At 33.3% G+C, this 19,499-nt stretch overlaps 1 protein-coding gene across 1 annotated transcript; it reads right to left on the bottom strand.

The window, feature by feature from the left end:
• Positions 1-9,214: 9,214 nt before the first annotated feature.
• Positions 9,215-18,637, bottom strand: LOC128998884 (uncharacterized). The gene is made up of 4 exons (XM_054425239.1): positions 18,627-18,637; positions 15,776-15,922; positions 12,844-12,966; positions 9,215-9,867 (listed from the first exon to the last, which is right to left on the bottom strand). Exons 2-4 carry the CDS (start codon positions 15,920-15,922, stop codon positions 9,781-9,783), a joined length of 357 nt encoding a protein of 118 aa, XP_054281214.1. The 5' UTR covers positions 18,627-18,637; the 3' UTR covers positions 9,215-9,780.
• Between the last annotated feature and the right edge of the window lie 862 nt (positions 18,638-19,499).

Consider the following 19,499-nt stretch of genomic DNA (forward strand, 5'->3'; position numbering starts at 1 on the left):
AGGCCGTACAAGGCATCGTTATTCACCTCTGTATATGAAGGTCGTCATTTAATAAATAAGTACATAGAACACGAACACACACGAAAACGCACATTTAACATAAAAAATACCGAGTACTCAGAGACACGAGACAGGTGACGCGACCGGGTGGAAGTTGTAGCTCGAACTCAGGTCAAGCTGAGTTTTTACCATCACAATCGCAGAACATAGCCCAATAGAAAAATTCATGCTCCCCACGTGATTGCAGAGGACAATGATAGTCCTTGATTTTGGGAGACGATGATAATGTTTAAAGACCGCAGACGTTTAAGATATTGCTGTTACTGCGGAAAGCGATGCCGCAATCATGGAAAATTATGATCATACCGTGAGAGAGGGAGATGAGGGTAATGTCTACACTACTATGGAATATGTTCAGAATTTTTCCGCAATAACGGCTTCGGCTACAATAATGATTCTTATTCCTAGTGTGCTTAAAATTTTTTAAATTTTTCTCTAAGCAATTTGGATGGTTGGAGTTATACTGAAGACTTTGCTATTATCTGATTATTTTTATAGTAATTGATGAAATCAATTTTTTTTAAGGACATTTTTCCTTGACAATTCCATCCATCTATACAAGGTGCGGCAAAAAAACCGATCTATTTTATGCAGCTCACTGTTCAGCGACAGGTTGTCTGAGAGTGGTGGGGTTGGGCTCGTTGAAAAGCCTACTCGATGCCATTATCTGTGATCATAGAGCAGTGGTCATCAGAGCAACGTGCTTTTGTTATCATCAAGTCAAATTTTAAAAGTATTGATTCAGTCATTGCAACTCAGCGGCAGTTCCGTGCATTCTTGCAATAAGGGCAACATGGATTCCGTCAAGTAGGGACAATCATTTGGTGGGTTACCAACTTTAAAACAACGGCTTCTGCATTCAAAAAGAAGCTGACAAGCCGGCCAAAGTAAATCGGACACAAGACAACTAACTTTCGATGGAGTTTGTTCTTCTGTGGAAAACAGTCCTTGTAGGCCCATCCGAAAACAAGCATCTGCTTTGATCATGTCTGACCGCTCGGTTACACTAATTTGACGTTCAAGCTTAGTTCTTATCCATATGGATTAATCTGTTTAACTATGATGATTATCCATATAAATAATCGTGACGGAACCTCTTCATGTCCACCTAATTTAAAGAATGCATAAAAATGCCACTGAGTTGCAATGAATAAATCATTACGTTTTTAAAACGATTCTATAATGAATGCGCGTTGCTCAAGTGACCACTGCACTATGACTACAGATAATGACATTGTGTAGGCTTTCCAAAAAACCTACCCCCACCACCCTCAGGTGACCTGTCGCTGAACAGTGCAATACAGAAAATAGATCGGTCTTTTTGCCGCACCCTGTATTTGCTGTAGATTTCCAAAATTTTTCCAGATTTCCATTTGTAGCAAAATTTGAACTGGACAATCTAAAATTCTGTGTATCTTTTTAACTGCTAAGGCTAGTAACATTATGGAAAGGTGTTGAGCAAGTATCTAAACCTCAAAATCCAGGTTATTTTCTAATATTGTCCATACAATATGCCTCCGAATCCCAACATTCAAATTATTATAAAACAATGTATTATACAGGGTGATTGGTACTCAGTGTCACAAAAATTCTTTGGTGTAAGTACAAAGTAAGCTAGCAATACAATTTGCTGTTTATCTGTTTAGTACGGTTTATCTCGTCATCTCTGGCCCCTAAAGCCTCGTCCACACATGGCGATTTGTCTGCGTAAACATTGTCTGCCGACTGTCTCTGGAGTGTTGCTATTTTGTCTCCAGTAAGTCGGCCAACTGTCTGCCGGCTGCCGACAGACAAATTTCAGTGTTTCTGGAGACAAAATACAGTGTTTTCTGTTTCCCGTTCGAATGGGAAACACGGAGACAAGAGACAAAACTTTTGTCTCAAGTCTGCATGTGTGGACGTGTCTGAAGACAGGAGACTGGATACAAGCCGAAGGTGATCAACATTCAGCCCATTTAGTTAAGACTGCAAAGCGGTAATATTACGATTTTTGGGCGGTAATAAAAGAGCTGGATTGAGTTTCTTGAAAGTTTTGGAATTAGCTTTCCATGATTTACAACATTATATGACATTTTATTGAATTGTTCATCTCTTCAAGTTTGAAATCTTAAGACCAACAAAGCCCAGCAAAATTTCAAAATCTTTAGAAGTCAACCTCATGAAGTTCCTAAATCCTCCACCTTATCTGAAGGTCTGATAGAAGATTGTGACCATAATACGAACCTTGCTCGAGAAAATGTTGGGTCCATCATCGTCTCTTCCTAGATTCATTAGGCCCATGGTTCAGGAAAATGAAGCCCACACAGGCTATAATTACGTCCTCCTCAGTCACCATACCAACAAACATGGAAACACTGGCTGGCTAGTGTGGACGCAAAACACATCGGAAACTTGTATCTGAAACTGTGTTGGCAGACTGTCTGCCGACTGTCCGCGCGCAGTCGGCCGACTCAGTGTCCATGTGTGGACTAGGCTTAACTTAAAACCCTCAAATGGTGGGTCTATATTTTAATAATATTTAATCGTTAAGAGATTCAAACGAAACGTAAACCATCATTAGGCCTGTGAGGCCTATGTTCCAACAGTTTATCATGTGTATCCAAGTGACCTTGTCACATCAACCACATCATTCTATCAATGATCGACATTAATTTTGCAAGAAGATTCAATATTTTAATTTTTGCTTATGTCAATTCATTATTTGTAAAGCAACCATCACTTTTCTTCTAAATAAAAATTTTTGTTCTAAATCACGTTTCTATTTCACAGTATGCTCTAATGACCAAGTAATTTATAAAGTAGAGTAAGTTTGAAGTATATTTAACTATTATTAATTATAGTCAATTCCTAGAATATGCCAGTTTGTTTTGATTTAACCTCAAATTTTGACACAACACATGATTGCATTATAGCCAAATAGGTTCATCTTCAAAGATATTCCACTTAACTGCTTCTAGCTAAAAAAATCCAACTGTATTATTAAGCAAAACTTGTATTTTTGTTTCGGTTTGGACAGTAAAAAAGTTCCCTGTTTTCTGATATTCAAACCACTAAAACAAACAAAAGCATATCTAAATCTCAATAGTAGGGATGGTCAAGTCTCGAAATTTCGGGAAATTTTAAATCTTGTTACACGAGACGAGATTTCTTTTTGGCCGAGATTTTTACCGAGACGAGAATAAAAAAATAAAAAAATTAAAAACGCCTGCAGAAAGTCAATGCAATGCAATACAGGAGCGTGTTGTAGTTGCGTTTCCTTTGTGAAGGCGTTCTAATTTAATTAATTCTTTAAATGTAAATATTACTTTAATTATTTTAATAATATTACTTTAATAACATTTGAGAAGTTTTGTAAAGTGTAAGCAGTGTGAGAAATGTTTTATTACTATAAAAAGTCAAAACAAGTAACTATTTTATAAAAATTAATATTGCTTTTATTTTATGATTTATTTTATTTTAGGATAAGTTGAACTCTATCCTAACTGATACCACTATGTTTCCTAATCGTAGGCATTTTTAATAAAAAAATGTTATGCTGATGTTTTTTAATAAAAGATTGTAAATATTCTTGCCTATTATCATTATTTTTGTATTTAAACAGTCATCTAACAATGTTACAAAATCAGGTAACAATTTTGAACGTGCATTTCCCGTTGTGTATGAGAAGGGAAATCCCGTCTCGATCTCGTCTCGAAATTTTATGAGAAATAAAAAATCTTGTCTCGTCTCGTCTCGAACTAAAAATCCAATCTCGTCCATCCCTACTCAATAGTGTAGCATATGGTTGGAAAGCTTATAAAATGGCGCAGTTTTTAACATACTTGACCACCTTCTTGTATACAGGGTGTAAAAAAATGCAATAGACCTATGTTTTTTTTTTTTAATTTTTACCAAACACCTTAATTTTTATCTTTGAATCTATTTACAATGGAGTTTTTGCTATTGATGCTCCGTCATTTTCTATTATTCTTATTCAAAATTTGATGTATAACACGAAAATAACATTAGCTACTCAAATTCATTTACAGGTAATTGAGAAATTGCTCTATTAAGCTTAAAAATGGTTATTTAAAAAAAAAAAAAAAAAAAAAAACTTAAAACAACTCTTTTGAAAAATAATTTTTAGACTTGGAACCTCTTACATGCATCATCACACTTCATTTAATTTTTACTTACATCAACAATTTTTTATCACACTGACTACCAATCACCCGTATATAGAATTTATAAAAAATCCCTAACCAAGAAAATTAATTAATTAGTCTTTGGGGGTTCGATCCTAGGAGGATTAAACATTAAGGAGAGGACACGATCGAGTTTTGTTGAAGCCAGCCAGCCGACCGTGTGCCACACCGTGGGGGACATTGTGTTCAGAAACATACATAATAATATTTTTAAGGCTAACCGACCCAGCAACCAAACACACCAATCAGTTAGGACTGTTATAATGTCATATTAGGAGATTTTGTTACAAATGCTAGTTGTAGAGATTTTGTGTAAAAGACGTTTCTTTTATTTACTTTCTGAAAAACAGTCAAGTATTTAAAAGATTTATTGAAGACTACATCATGCGAACAAAATTAAGAACTTAATTAGAATCGCAATATTAGAAACCTAAATAATAGTCGAGTAAATATAGGCACTTGAGATTGAACAAATTCCAACAAATGGTTTTTCGACGGTTTTTGGTAGTAATAGGTGTAGAAAGTACCAGGAAAAAAGTCTACCAAAATCGGACAACCGGAAGTCGGGTTTTTCCAAGATGGCCGCCGTGAGGCCCTCAAATCGACAAGATGACTGCAAATTCGTCGATTCATAGTTCCAGGATTGGCCGATTTCCACGAAAATTGGCAAACACATGTAGAACTATATTTCCAACCTTAAATATGAAAACTAGGCAGACAAAGTAACCCAAAGATGAATTTTTAGGGTATTATGTGCTTAAAAAATAAGATTTTTTACCTCAAATATATGTTTTTCTAATATTTTGTACAAAGTTTGTTATAATTTCAAATTTATTTTTTCACCATTAGATTCAACACAAAAAACCTAAAAATTTAGTATATTGAATCTTTGTTCTGCTTCAATTTGTTACAGAGATATTGAAAGTAATAACTTTAGTATGTTTTCTTGCCGAGATGGCTCAATGTTAATCTTATGGAGAATAAGCATAAATATTAATATTATTTTTCATTAAACCTATATAGATAAGTCTTTTTGTTCAGCTTCATATTATCTGTTTTAATATTTTTTTTTACTAAACATTCCTTTTTTTGGCAGTTACCATTGCAGCAAACCTACGTATTCGGTTCCTCAGTTTTAATCATAAAGAGAATAAGCAAAAATCAATTTTTTTATTTGTCCGAGAAGTATAGAATATTACCTTAAAAAATTTCAAGAAAACGTTTTATGGTTTTATGTTGGGTATGAGTAACATAGTAAAAATTGCCAAAAATCGGTCTACTGGAAAACCCCTAGAATCAAGATTTAATATGACAAATTTTTTCAGCATTGGAAAAATGTAAAAAAAAAATCCACATGCATTTTCATTAATATTGACTTCAGACCACACTGATATTTATTGGGTGGTCATTTCTTAATTTCGATAGGGAACGTGTTTTCGGCTGCCATTTTGGATCCCCCTATTGGATATAAATATTTTTTTTATGTAATGAGAGTGTCATTTCAATAGGTAACGTGTTTTTGGCCGTCATCTTGGATCGGCCATATTGGATATAAATAATTTTTTTTAATGTAATGGCAATGTTGTGACACATTATTTTAAACTAGATTTTCACGCCCATTCCATTGCCAAAATGAGTTTTTAAATATCTTTTTTTCGTTTTAAAGATATATTCAAACGAAAATTCTCTTGCATACATTTCTTAAGGACGTTACGTATTTTGAACATTTTTTAAGATTATTTTTTTTTTTATATCTCCACGCTTGCAGTTCGTTCTAGCCTTAAACATTTAGATGTAAGTGCTTTCATTTGAGCTATTGATCATTAAAATCTGACGAGTTAGAGACTAGTTACCAACCCCAACAAAATATTAAATTCCACTTTTTAGAAATAAATTTTTATTAAAATATTTATATCTCGGGTTCTTAATACGCCTCCAAGTTCTTTCTGGTTTCATATTACTCAGTACATGTTTGGGTAATTTTTTTTAATCACTAAATAAAACGTGACAAATTTAATATGGGTCTGTCTTATTTAACAATATTTTTTTTCGAGATTTGTCTTTAGCTTAAGACATACCCCCAAATCAAGTAATAACTCGGAATACTCTTTATAATCTTAAAAGATTCATCAAAGTATTGACTTTTACTGTAGTTATGGATTATTTATTGGGAGTTATTAGAATTGGGGATATATGTACTTAACTAAAGACAAATTTCAAATGCAAATAATTTAATATTAAATTACGGTGCATGACTCATTTTTTATTAATTAGTCAGATATTATTTAGTGACTAATAAAATAAAAAACCTAATTCTCTACTGAGTAATTTGAGACCAGAAAGAACTTGGTGACGTATTAAGAACCCGAGATATAAATCATTTAATAAAAACTGATTTATAAAAAGTTAAATTTAATATTTTGTTGGGATTGGTAGCTCGTCTCTAACTCGTCCAATTTTAATGATCAATAACTCAAATGAAAGCCCTTACATCATTAATTATTTAAGAATGAACTACTAACTGAAGATAAGGAAAATAATCGTAAAAAATTTCAAAGTACAAAACGTTTAAAACAAAAAATGTATTTAAAAACGGATTTCGGCAATGGAATATGCGTGAAAATCTAGTTTATATAGTAATAATGTGTCACAACACTGTCGTTACAAGTTACAACAACAAAAAATTATATCCAATAAGGTGGATCCAAAATGGCGGCCAAAATACGTTTCCCATCGAAATGAAGTACTGACCACCCAATAAATATCGATGTTGGTCCCAAATTGTGCATAGAAAATTCTTATCTTTTTTTCAAAATTTGTCCAATATTGGGAAAATCCGACTCTGCACACCCAAAACTACAATATAAAACCATAAAACGTTTTCTTGTATTGTTTTTTGCTTTTTTTTTATTTTTGCTTATTCTCTTTATGATTAAAACTGAGGAACCGAATACGTAGGTTTGCTGCAATGGTAACTGCCAAAAAAAGGAATGTTTAGTAAAAAAAATATTAGAACAGATAATATGAAGCAGAACAAAAAGTCTTATCTATATAGGTTTAATGAAAAATAATATTAATATTTATGCTTATTCTCCATAAGATTAACATTGAGCTATCTCGGCAAGAAAACATACTAAAGTTATTACTTTCAATATCTCTGTAACAAACTGAAGCAGAACAAAGATTCAATATACTAAATTTTTAGGTTTTTTGTGTTGAATCTCATGGTGAAAAAATAAATTTGAAATTATAACAAACTTTGTACAAAATATTAGAAAAACATATATTTGAGGTAAAAAATCTTATTTTTTAAGCACATAATACCCTAAAAATTCATCTTTGGGTTACTTTGTCTGCCTAGTTTTCATATTTAAGGTTGGAAATATAGTTCTACATGTGTTTGCCAATTTTCGTGGAAATCGGCCAATCCTGGAACTATGAATCGACGAATTTGCAGTCATCTTGTCGATTTGAGGGCCTCACGGCGGCCATCTTGGAAAAACCCGACTTCCGGTTGTCCGATTTTGGTAGACTTTTTTCCTGGTACTTTCTACACCTATTACTACCAAAAACCGTCGAAAAACCATTTGTTGGAATTTGTTCTATCTTAGAGGCTTTTTTGGGCTAAATTGACTCGTCTATAAGAGGAAGAATGTATTCATGAACAAATAGCAAATTCAAAGATGACCAGTTAATATGTTTTTAATTTAACATAACGGTTGAAGGATGAATGTATTTTTATATTTTTCCCTGCTAATATATTGTGTTAGTTTTGATTATACCATTCATAATCCGATACTCAAATCATAAAGTTATATAAGTATTTGAATTTTTTTTGCACAAAAAGAAATAAAATAAGTTTTAAAACTATAAAATGACAACAAGTAGCCTACTCACTGTGGCATCAGAGGATGCGAGAACTGAAAGATTTCACTTTTTAATCAAAGTTTATTTGATATTTCTTAATATAAGCTCTCAAAATATGTCCTATTAAAAAAGTAAAAAAAAAAAAAAAAAACAATGGCCTAGAAAATATTTTACATTATATTTTTGTAATTTAATTTGAACAGCTGTGCGTGTAATAAAAGCGAACACCGCTTTGTTTTTTTTTTCTTGACTTCGGCTATTTCAAATTACTTGCCTATCACAAAAATGCTTTTAAACGAGCATTAAAGGTATTAAAAATCCTAGAAAATAATGAATGCTGATTTAATAATATTTATTTATTCATTCAAATTGCATTTTTGATTTAAAACCTAAATTTAATAAGCTTGTTTTAAAAACTGTGAAAGTAAAAAAAAAAAAAAAACAGTTAACACGGTTCTTTTTTTAATAACCCGATTAAATATCAGTAAATATATTATTTTTATTTTTAGAAACTCTTAGGGAACACAAATAAATTTATTATTTGTAAAGATATATCATATTTATTTCAAAATCGTAATTAAAGTAATCGTATGTTCAAAGTCCAAGACAATTCTTTCAACTTTGATCTTCAATAGTAAATAACAAATAATAGTTTTATAGAGATTTACACCATTCTAAAGGAAATATAAATTAACTTTAAGAATGCCACCACTGAATAACATCTGTGTTTTAGTTTAGCGGCAATTTGAATTTGAAACAGCATGCGTCACGTTTTCCCCTATCTCTCCCATGTTATAGCTGCGGCTTTTTGCCACTCTACGGCTCCGCGTGCCCCTCTAGTGTTCTGCTAAATCTGGCTTGACCACAACATGTATATTCCTATTCGCGTGCCCTCTCCTTAATGTTTAATCCTCCTAGGTTTGTTCAATCAGACAAAAGAAAAATAGCCCCCCTCTAGGCACCCCTGTCTCTGTCTACGTTATATACATTCTGAAAACCCCCTTATGCTAAATTTGGTTTTGATTTATAATTTAATTTGAATTCTTGTTAAGATTTTATGAAGAATGTCACCTAATATTTTACATGCCAATAAAACACACAAATTTAAAACAACATTTTATTGACAAACCTAACATAGGAAACACTAGAAACAACTTTGTTCAAAAAAATACATTAGGTAACTTATTTATTAAACAACAATAGGTAGAAAAGTTACATTTAACTTGAGTATTTAAATAAAATAAGAAAACTGTACTTTATGGAAACCTTAAAATGTAACCAATAGGTAATAAACTAACCTGTACCCATGATATGAGTACTTACAACAAATGCAAGGACACAGATTTGAAACCTACAGGATATTAATAAAAATTTTTTTTAGCAGGCCTATTGATAACCTAAAAAGCTACACTAAACACAATGAAGTAAAAGTTATGTACCAAACATACTTGTTTACGAAAGTTAAATATCTTAAAATGTACTTTGTATTGTTTAATAACAAATTCCCTATGTATCTAATTTCATCACAAGCTTGGGAAAAGCAAGGAATGTCAACAAGTCATAAAAATGTAAAACAATTTCAGAAGGAAACAAACCACATTTCACATAGTAATAAATGCCTATTAAATACTGTACCGTACCAATTGTGCTCCAAAATAACAATTATTATTTAATTTTTTTCTTTATTTTCTTTTTCTCTCTTAGCTTGTGCTAGTGCAGATTTTAATGCATCCGCCGTTTCACAAAGTAATTTTGTCTGAAAAACACAAAAAAGAAAAAAGTAATAGTAAATTATTAAATCTGTCACAATATTTCCTTATATGACGACATAGACTGTAGAGTCAAAACTGAGTAAAAAATATGATGTTCACTAAAATCTTTGAATGTTCACCAATATTTGTTTGAAGAGGCAAGAGAATAGCATTTTAACTCCCCATCTCCCAAAATCACAGGGCTAACTCCAGCTAACCGTTATGACATTTCATAACAATAAACAACACCCCCTAAGACTAAGACTAGTTTCACCTAGGCACAAATTGAAAATGACATTAACATTATAATTTGTTTTAAAAGCTTGGAATTAATTGAGAAAAGAAGACAAACCGAACCTTTTTTTCAAATTAGGTTAGTTTGATGCATAGATATGTAAATTTAGGCCTATATTTTACCATTTTTATATGACCATGTTTACTTTTACAGTAATTGTAAAAGTAATTAACCCAATAATTAACCCATAATTAACCCATACAACCCTTTGGGTGGTTAACTTTGAGCATCTTAAAGAGTTAGTTTACATCTAATTCCTCTGATATTTATTTCAACTGTAGAGAAAATTAGGCTCTGTAAACTTTGGCAAATTTGTGAGGTGTTTTTTTTAGGTTAGGGTGAACTAAGCTAAAACTTTCGATTTAGGTACTCTGATAGCTAGAAATGTCTAGGGTTCGCTCGCATTAAGCTGGCACTATTGTCGTAGATCGGCACTCGACGGTCCGAGTATCAATTATTATATTACTTTCACGATATCAGCACACCGACGCATTGATAAACTAATACGTTCTCTTCTAACTAAATAAACCTTTATCTCGGCCTAGCAAAATAATGAATCAACTAAATAGAATAACTTCATAATAGAATTACAATCTAAGAGAAATAATAAAATACTAAAAAAACGAAATAAAATAATCTCTGGTTTGTTACTGATACATCTCTCGGCTTCGATGTAAAGGAATAATCGCTTTTAATAAAACAAAATACAATAAACGGTATCAGCAAACTGAAACATACTTTCTCCTATAAGCTTTGGACGATTGGACACAGTTCTAGGCATTAAAAATTGCTTTGGAAAGTCACCAAACGGCTTTAAAAATATAAAATTTGCCCAGATCCCCCTCTTTTCTCTCAAACCCTCCGGGAGCCCCCCTTGACAAGGTCCTAGAACCGCCACTGATCTGACTCTCCCGAAAGTTTGTCCTGGCTACTGCCTTGGTAACTATGATATTCTATAGAGATAAATCACAAAAGTTGCAATAACGTTTGAACCGTAATCATTACAGCAATGGGGGGTTGCACTTTTTTTGTTTAGAATTATAAGGACCATTACACATTAATTCTAATCAAACCCGACTTTTTTCCTAAAATCTGATATTTTGTTATTTCATGGGGTTTTTATGGGAAATAACTTAAGTTACAATAACTTTTGGACCGTACTTTTTACAGAAATGGGATCTGTACCATTTTGTTCAAAATTTTAAGGACCGTAACATACTCATTTTAATTAAAACCGGGGTTTCGTTTAAAATCCAACTTTTTGTTTTTATGGGGTTTTTATAGGAAAATAGTATAAGTTACAATAACATTGGAACCGTAATTTACACATCCACATACACACACACATACGGGTCTTTACCAAATACTCGCAAACACCAAATTGTGACATCTTTCAAACTGCGGCCACCAGTGGATGAAGGAAGGTACCAAAACCTTATGTACATCAATATTTTTAATGAACACTCCAGTTTTTAATAGTGACCCCATGCCGCAATTCGGTATATATCAACAGTGTTTGGACAGGATGCCACTAATGCGTTGTAGCACTTGAGCAGTGTGTTTGTCCCCCCTACTTCTCGCGTGCGCTGTTGCCAGTTCTCCGTTCTAATTTATTCTGTTTTCACAAGCCTATTCCCTAGCTCGTGTCCCACGCCTATCACTTCGTCTTTCTCACTTAATGCTTATTAGTTTAACGATTTGTTTACATATTTTACCAAACCAGCATTATAATTGGACCAAACCAACAATTTTGACAGTTGGATTTAAAGTTAATAAACGGAATAAAATGTCGGGAGGATTAAATAAAAATGAAGACTAAGAAGTAATAATATTGTATTCTATGTTGTTAAAATCTTCAACTTGTTTACTTGGAAACTATAAAATACTTTAAACAAACTAAGCTAAAACAATTTAAGTATCAATAAAAACATGTTTACTTTCGACCAGTGGCATGATTTGTAAATGTTTATGGATCTTAATCGTACTATTTCTGTTCCTAATATTCATTGATTTTCGTTCGTTATTTTTTTGATTGTTATTATAACAGCCTTTTTATGGCTACCATGGTACAAAGGGTGTTATTTTCGACACAAACACAGACATGATTGTTTTTGGAATATTATATATACTAGCTGTTACCCACCGGCTTCACCCCGTTTGACTTCATAAGTATTAATAAATACATTGGTTGGTTATGTTAAGATCAAATAAACAAAACAAAATATGCCAGCCAGCACTCCGAGGTGGCAGCGGCTGAGTTCTGAACTAGGGGGGGGGGGGGGTGACTTGTCCACTGTTATGCAGGCTGCCATCGTATTGTAAGCAATGCACTCGATCCATTCGCGGCCTTAAAATAACGAAAATGTACCCCTATCATAATTTGACACATACAAATTTTCCATAGCAGGGTATTTAAGTAATTCAAAACTAGTTACACATTAGACAAATGTAAAAAAAAAAATTTTAGTATTGATGATTAAATCACAATTTTCATCGAGCTAAGTTTAATTATTTGTTTCTGTTTGATTTGATTTATATAATTTGTTTGGCAAATATTAAACTTTTGATAGTAAGTACAGTCAAATTTTAGGGATTTACATGTTATTAGTTGAAGCCTATTTCCAAAGCAGGTTTTACACAAACTCATCACCCCGTGACAAACCGTTAAAATCTTTGTAATACTTACACGAGCCATCATATCCTGGTCCCTTTTGTCAGAAGATTCTTTCACTGCAGGTACAGTCTTCTTTAGGGGATACTTGGTGGCAACTTTCTTGATATCCAAACCAGGCAATACTTTGACATTTTCCTAACCAATCATATGAATCTTTAGATATATTTAGTTGATTTAATAACTGATACACATGAAAACCTAAACTAAAAACAATCAAAACAAAAGATCAAAACGATCTGTAATGTAAGGGGTTTCAGGAATATAAATAGGAATGCTGCTCATTCAACATGTAGGGAAAAAGCCCTTTAAAAATTTTTGAGAAATTATTGACTAGTTAGAAACTAATTAAAAATCATCTAAAATCCTTTATTTCTCTATATACAGGGTGGCTGAAAAGTAACTTGCACCCCCCCCCCTTAACTTTTCAACCAATTGAGATATTTGAAATCGGTTTGCGGCAACCTTCTTAGATATGAGGGGCCACAATAATTATAGTCAATTTTGAAAATTTTGCCCTTAGGGGTAGCGGGGGTAGGGGGTAGCTCAACAGCTCAAAACTACTTTAAATAACCATTGTCTCAATCATTTTTAGCTGCCATTTTGTTATTAATGGTGTGATTTCTATTTTCTTTATGTTAATTGTTATGTTTCGTCAAGACCTACAAAATGATACAAAACTCGACTATACTTGCTATTTGAAAATTTTGAGCTACCCCCTACCCCCGCTACCCCTAAGGGCAAAACTTTCAGAACTGACCATAATTATTATAGCCCTTTATATCCAAACAAGTTGCCTCAAACCGATTTCAAATATCTCAAATAGTTAAAAAGTTAAAGAGGGTGCAAGTTAATTTTTTTGCCACGCTCATGGTTATTTGGATTTGAAACGTTTTAGGGCGCCATTTTGTTATTAGTGAGCCGATTTTAGTTTTCTTTATGTCAATGTTTATGTTTTGTCAAGACCTGTAAAATGATACTAAACTCGACTATACTTGTCATTTGAAAATTTTGAGCTACCCCCTACCCCCACTACCCCTAAGGGCAAAATCTTCAAAATTGACTATAATTATTGTGGCCCCTCATATCTAAGAAGGTTGCCGCAAACCGATTTCAAATATCTCAATTGGTTGAAAAGTTAAGGGGGGGTGCAAGTTATTTTTCAGCCACCCTGTATAATAACAGCAAAGCCAGTTCAACTGGCAAGCAGTTAATTTAACGATAACGATGGAAGTTAAGTAATAAATTATAGAAAAAAGGGGTCTGAAGGCCTTTAATAAATAAATAGGATATACATCTTTATTTTCACATAAATGTTTAAAACATAGCTATAATAAGCCATTTTTAAAAGCTTTTTAAACCCACAGATTAAACTTTTATATGTAAGTTGGGCTTCCAACTTGGTTTTTCATTCAGGAATTTTTATTTAAACCGGGCTGGGTGGGAGTAGAATGAGAGTGGATGATGTTACAGGATTCAAGGAATTTGCTGGATAAAGAGTTATAATTTCATCTTGCCCATTTCCCAGTGATCTTCAGGATCAATGACTGAACTTGCTGAGGACCTTCTTCTTTCCTCCTATCTAATTTCGCCCGGGCGAGTACAAATCGGCCGGACAAATATTTGTAGTCGACCATTGGAGCTTATGAAACCTTTTACATATGCGGTTCCAAACCGAGTTCAGTTAATACCAGTATTGCGCCCGGCTGGTGCCACTAAGATCTCAGGGTGCTTTCGTCCTACAGAGGCCACCTTATACAGCGCGTTGCGGCGGTTATGTTAGGTTGGGTTATCATACATATGTTTGTAGGACTTTCCTCGTTTTGTTACGAATCGAACAATACCAGATGAGTCATACTTTCCTTAATTCATTTTTATACGTTAATTTTTAAACTTGCAAAATGAAACCTTTCAAAATTATCAGCAGTGGACAGACCAGGAAAACCAATTCTAAGAACTCTCTTAAGGGTCTGTTATCTGCCGAGTTATGATAAAACCCGGCTAGTTCTACAATGATTTTGATGAAGCAAGTACAAATTTTAAATGTATGTGTGTTATGTATGGTTTAAATGTTTTAAATGTATTTTTAATGTGTTTCCCATCAAGTGAGGCCTCATTTTACAAACCATTAGTTTAAAAGAATATCCATGAAAACTAGTGGTCCCTATCTCAACCCATTACAGAATGGCGGACGTTTTTATTTTGCATCAGCCTGAGGGACCTCATGTAAAAATATACATCAATATCCCCTGTATTATTAAGCCCCATCAAGTGACTCCTAATTTTGAAGACCATCTGTTAAAAAGAATATCGGTGAAAACCAGAGGTCTCAATCTCAACCCAGTACAATATGGTGGGAGTGCCCGTACAGGCCGGGGAGAATTCCCCTCCCTCAACCACTCGAGGATCAATTCTTATGTTTCAAGCGACCCTATTATCTACCCGTTAAACCCCTGGATCAGTTTAGTTTGTACGATCCAAAACTACCCTCTGACCGCGGATCAATTTCAGCACACGCTCCTAAACATAGCAATTTTAGCTAATTGAAATTCAATAATATATTAAGCTAATAGTTGTGAATCTTTTTTCATTAATTAATTTACATTCTATCTGGTGACTTGGTAACATATTTTTGTTTTTCATAATAATGAACACTATCAATCAAATTTTAGCCACCCTGAAATTTTTGGAACCCCCCAAGAATTTCCATGACACAGTCTGTGCCATAGCCCCCCTTGTGAGCACCCCTGTGATTCCCAATATACTATTAGGCCCACCTAGTTCTATATTATTTTGAGATGCTCAATATTTATTGATAGAAGATTAGAAATACCTTAAACGATCAGCGCTATTTATTACATTATTACAACGATTGGCGCCTAAGACTTATTACACTATTTTTTTTACATTGATGTCTTACTGGTACATAAAATTTAATAATACATACTGCAAGATCTTGTCTTTGTTGAAGAATTTCTGCTTCAACGTTTGCCACCCTATTAGGTACGGTGCTTCTTCTACTGGTTACGTCATACAGAACATCTACTACTTCGTCTTCGTCAGGGTTTGAACACTGTTCCCTTTGATCAGCCATCTAAAAAAACATACAATTTTGGCAAAATACTTAAGTAGCCTTGGTAAATAGGTACTTAAGAACTGTAGAGTTTTCACTAAAATCTATACCTAGGCATGGTGATTTTTATGATTAACATAAATCATTAGACAACCGAAAATTACCCATTGGTTTGCGTTCAATTTAAGAGTTTGATCTCTTTTAGGTCAGTTTAAAAAAACTTAAAAGTTTTTTTGGGGAGGTTTATTTAATTTCAATCAGATTAATTTTTAGGGATAAGATGTTTTTTTATTTAGGCTAACTAAGGAGGGATGAAAAACACACTGCGTAGAGTAAGTTGAATTACATTTAGCCTAAGTTACTATCACCATTTTGCATCATCAGATCTACACTAAGTCTATCTCTAAAAGTAAGGTAGGCTTCAATTATTTACGAACGCCAATAACTTAGATCCACTGACTTCAACAAATTTTCAAGGTCGAGTAAAAGCACGAGTCAATAAGACATAAGACATTCATTGATCTTTAGGCAAAATTACATGCAATCGATCTTGTCATGGACGATTGAAATGCACAAGTCAGTCATAAATACAATAGTAAAACATGCTAAACTAAAGCAAACATAAAAAATAAGTGTTCATTCTACAAAATTAAATAAGAGTGGCTATTTTAGAAAAAAAAACAAAACACATCATGCAGAATTGATGGAGCTAAAGTCTGCTTCAAAATATTCTTTAAGGCTGTAGAAGGGCCTTACTATCAACCATGCATAGATCACCTTCTTAAAACTACCTAGCTAAGCTAACATGCTGAGCTGAAAAAGGCAAGCAATTGAAAAGGCGAAGCAATAGCTGTAGCTTCGAAGGATGTGAGAACCTTGGTCAGTCTTGTGTAGGGTCTACAGATTTTGTTTTGGCCTCGTGTCCCATGGCTGTGTACGTGCCTGTGGAGAATGAGAGTGTTTAAGTGCTTTTTGGTATGTAAGAGACATGCAAAAATGTACAGGTTGACTACAGTTTGAATTTTTTCCTGTGAAAAATAGGTTTGCAGTGTGTATTTGTGTCAGAGTTAGTGATGATTCTCAACATCTTCTTCTGGGCTACTAACACACTACTTATGGAGCTAGAATTTCCCCAAAACATCAACCCATAGGCAATTATACTTAAAAAGAGAGAAATAAACCATTCTTAAGCAATCAGGGGATATACAGACTTTTATCTTTCTAACTAAACATATTATTCTGTGTAACGATTTACATAGGTGTTTGACATGCTCATGCCATGTTAGTTTGGAATCTATGTGCATAGCCAGGAGCTTAACACACTGAGAGAATTCATTTTCTAAATTACCAGTATTTGTCAAAGTAAAAACAGCAGTTTGAGTTTTTCCCTATTCATTAGCAACATATTGGCTTTGTACCACTCATTTGCCTGATTAAGAATATTATTAGCAGCCACTGGGATTTCGAACAGTAAGTACTAATTTTTTGTGAGAAAGGTTACATCATCAGCAAATAAGATGGATTTACATTTAACATTTGACAAAAAATATTACCAAAAAAATATTTCCAATTTGTGCAAAAGAATATTACGATCGACACAGTCAATGGCTTTTGACAAATCACAGAGGACTGCTCCTGTGGGATTTCCGCTTTCAAAGCCAGCAAATACATGACTTATGAACAAACTTTGATTGCATCGATCGTAGATCTACCAGGCCTGAAACCATACTGACAGTCAGTAAAAAGATTATGTTGTTAAAAAAAATTACTTATTTTATTTTTTACTACAGTTTCAAAGACTTTTGAAATAACAGGGACCAGAGAAATCGGCCGGTACCCTCCTGGATCACTCCTGCTACCTTTTTTGTACACAGGCACAACTTTAGATATTGTGAGTTTGGATAGGAAAATCCCCTCATTTAGACTGGCATTAATACACAAAGCTAAAGGTTCAGCTACTGGTTCCATTAAGGCTTTTAAAAGGACTGATGATATGTCATACAATATGTCATTTAATAAACCCGACAGCCCACATATAACTTTAAAAATGTTACCCATGGTCATTAGGACGATTTAAACTTACACTACAACCTATATTAATAGGTAACTGCCAAAATGTAACTCAGAATGCGTTTCTAATATCTAGGCTGGACAAGGCTAAGTTAGATGCACAAAATGTTGGATAGGGCCTAGTCCAAATACTAACAGATTAACATTAATGGATAGTAACCACTCTCATAGAGTGAAAATATGCTACTCAGCTAGGAAACTTGTACCACATGTTTTGCCTGTTGGATTAGGATTTCATGTTAGGTTGAAATAGGAAAATGTCATGTAGAATATTATATTTGTGGGCTTAGGCCTACATTATTGAATTAAACACAATTTATAGGCCTAAAATAAGATCTAGGAAATTTAACAAGCTGCGTGCCATCCAATTAAATAGGTTCAGTTTTCTGCTAGGCGTTAAATAATAACTTATGTCATATCTGTAGGTCTTCCCGAGTAAACTCATTTGGTCAAAATTTGTTAGGCCTACTTATTTATTCTTAGAATATTTGGCTATATTCTATTAAACCTTGGTCTGGCTTAATATCAATATTAAACAAATGCAAGTGCATAAATTGGAGAACAGTTAGACCTAAATAATCAATTAGGATACCCAATTTAGGCCTAACTTACTATAAGTTAATTTAAGTAGAGCAATAGATCAGGTAAAGTTTACCAGTTTGACCAATGAAAACCCCTAACTTAGGCCTATTCCATGATAAGTTTAGCAAGTCGCCCAGGTAATATTGACAATCTGACATAAGGATGGTAAAGTGAGAATTTTTGAAAAATGTGAGTCGTAGGCAGGTACCAATATAATAATAAGGCTAGCCCTAATACAGAATTACAGAGACTGCCAATTTTTTTCTTTCAGAACAAAAATAAGTATCTTAGGCCTACTCCTACCAATTTCTGGGATGAAAATACTTAAACTGAGTAAAACATCAATTTAGTATTTACAATTAACAATTTGACTAGGGCCATTTAGATATGAAATGAAATGATTTATTGTAAGAATTGTAATATAATGGTAATGGGCTAAAACCTAGGCCTATACCAAATCAAGATTATAAGAAATAGGGCATATTCTGAGAATTTCGTTTCTAAGAAATAAAATACAAACTCATTTAAAAACAGTGACTATTTGGCCCATTAACATCAATATTTCCTATACTGTAGAAAAACACATCTGAATTGACCTACGCTAATTACCTATACTAGGTTAGGTATTCACTATTTAATAGAGCAGCAGAAGCTTAACAAAAAACCTACTCTGTAGACCGACGTCTACTAATAATTCATTATCCAAGCTAATTTTTTGACTTTATTGTTACTTACTGAAATCTAAACAAGATGTCCTAATTACTTATAGAATACGCACAATATAATTTTTAACTGTTTAATAGTTTAGGCAAACAGTAAATAATAATATAATTATACTTACAGTATTTTTTTATGAAGAGAACACAGAACAGAAATAAGAAAGAAACTTTTGGTTTTGGCTTTTGGCGCCTGACGGTCTGGCGGAATTCCTGATCCTGACCCACAT

This window comes from Macrosteles quadrilineatus, unplaced genomic scaffold, assembly GCF_028750875.1.
Source record: "Macrosteles quadrilineatus isolate MER2022 unplaced genomic scaffold, UCM_ALF_1.0 Scaffold_7__1_contigs__length_78375512, whole genome shotgun sequence".
Lineage (NCBI taxonomy): Eukaryota > Metazoa > Arthropoda > Insecta > Hemiptera > Cicadellidae > Macrosteles > Macrosteles quadrilineatus.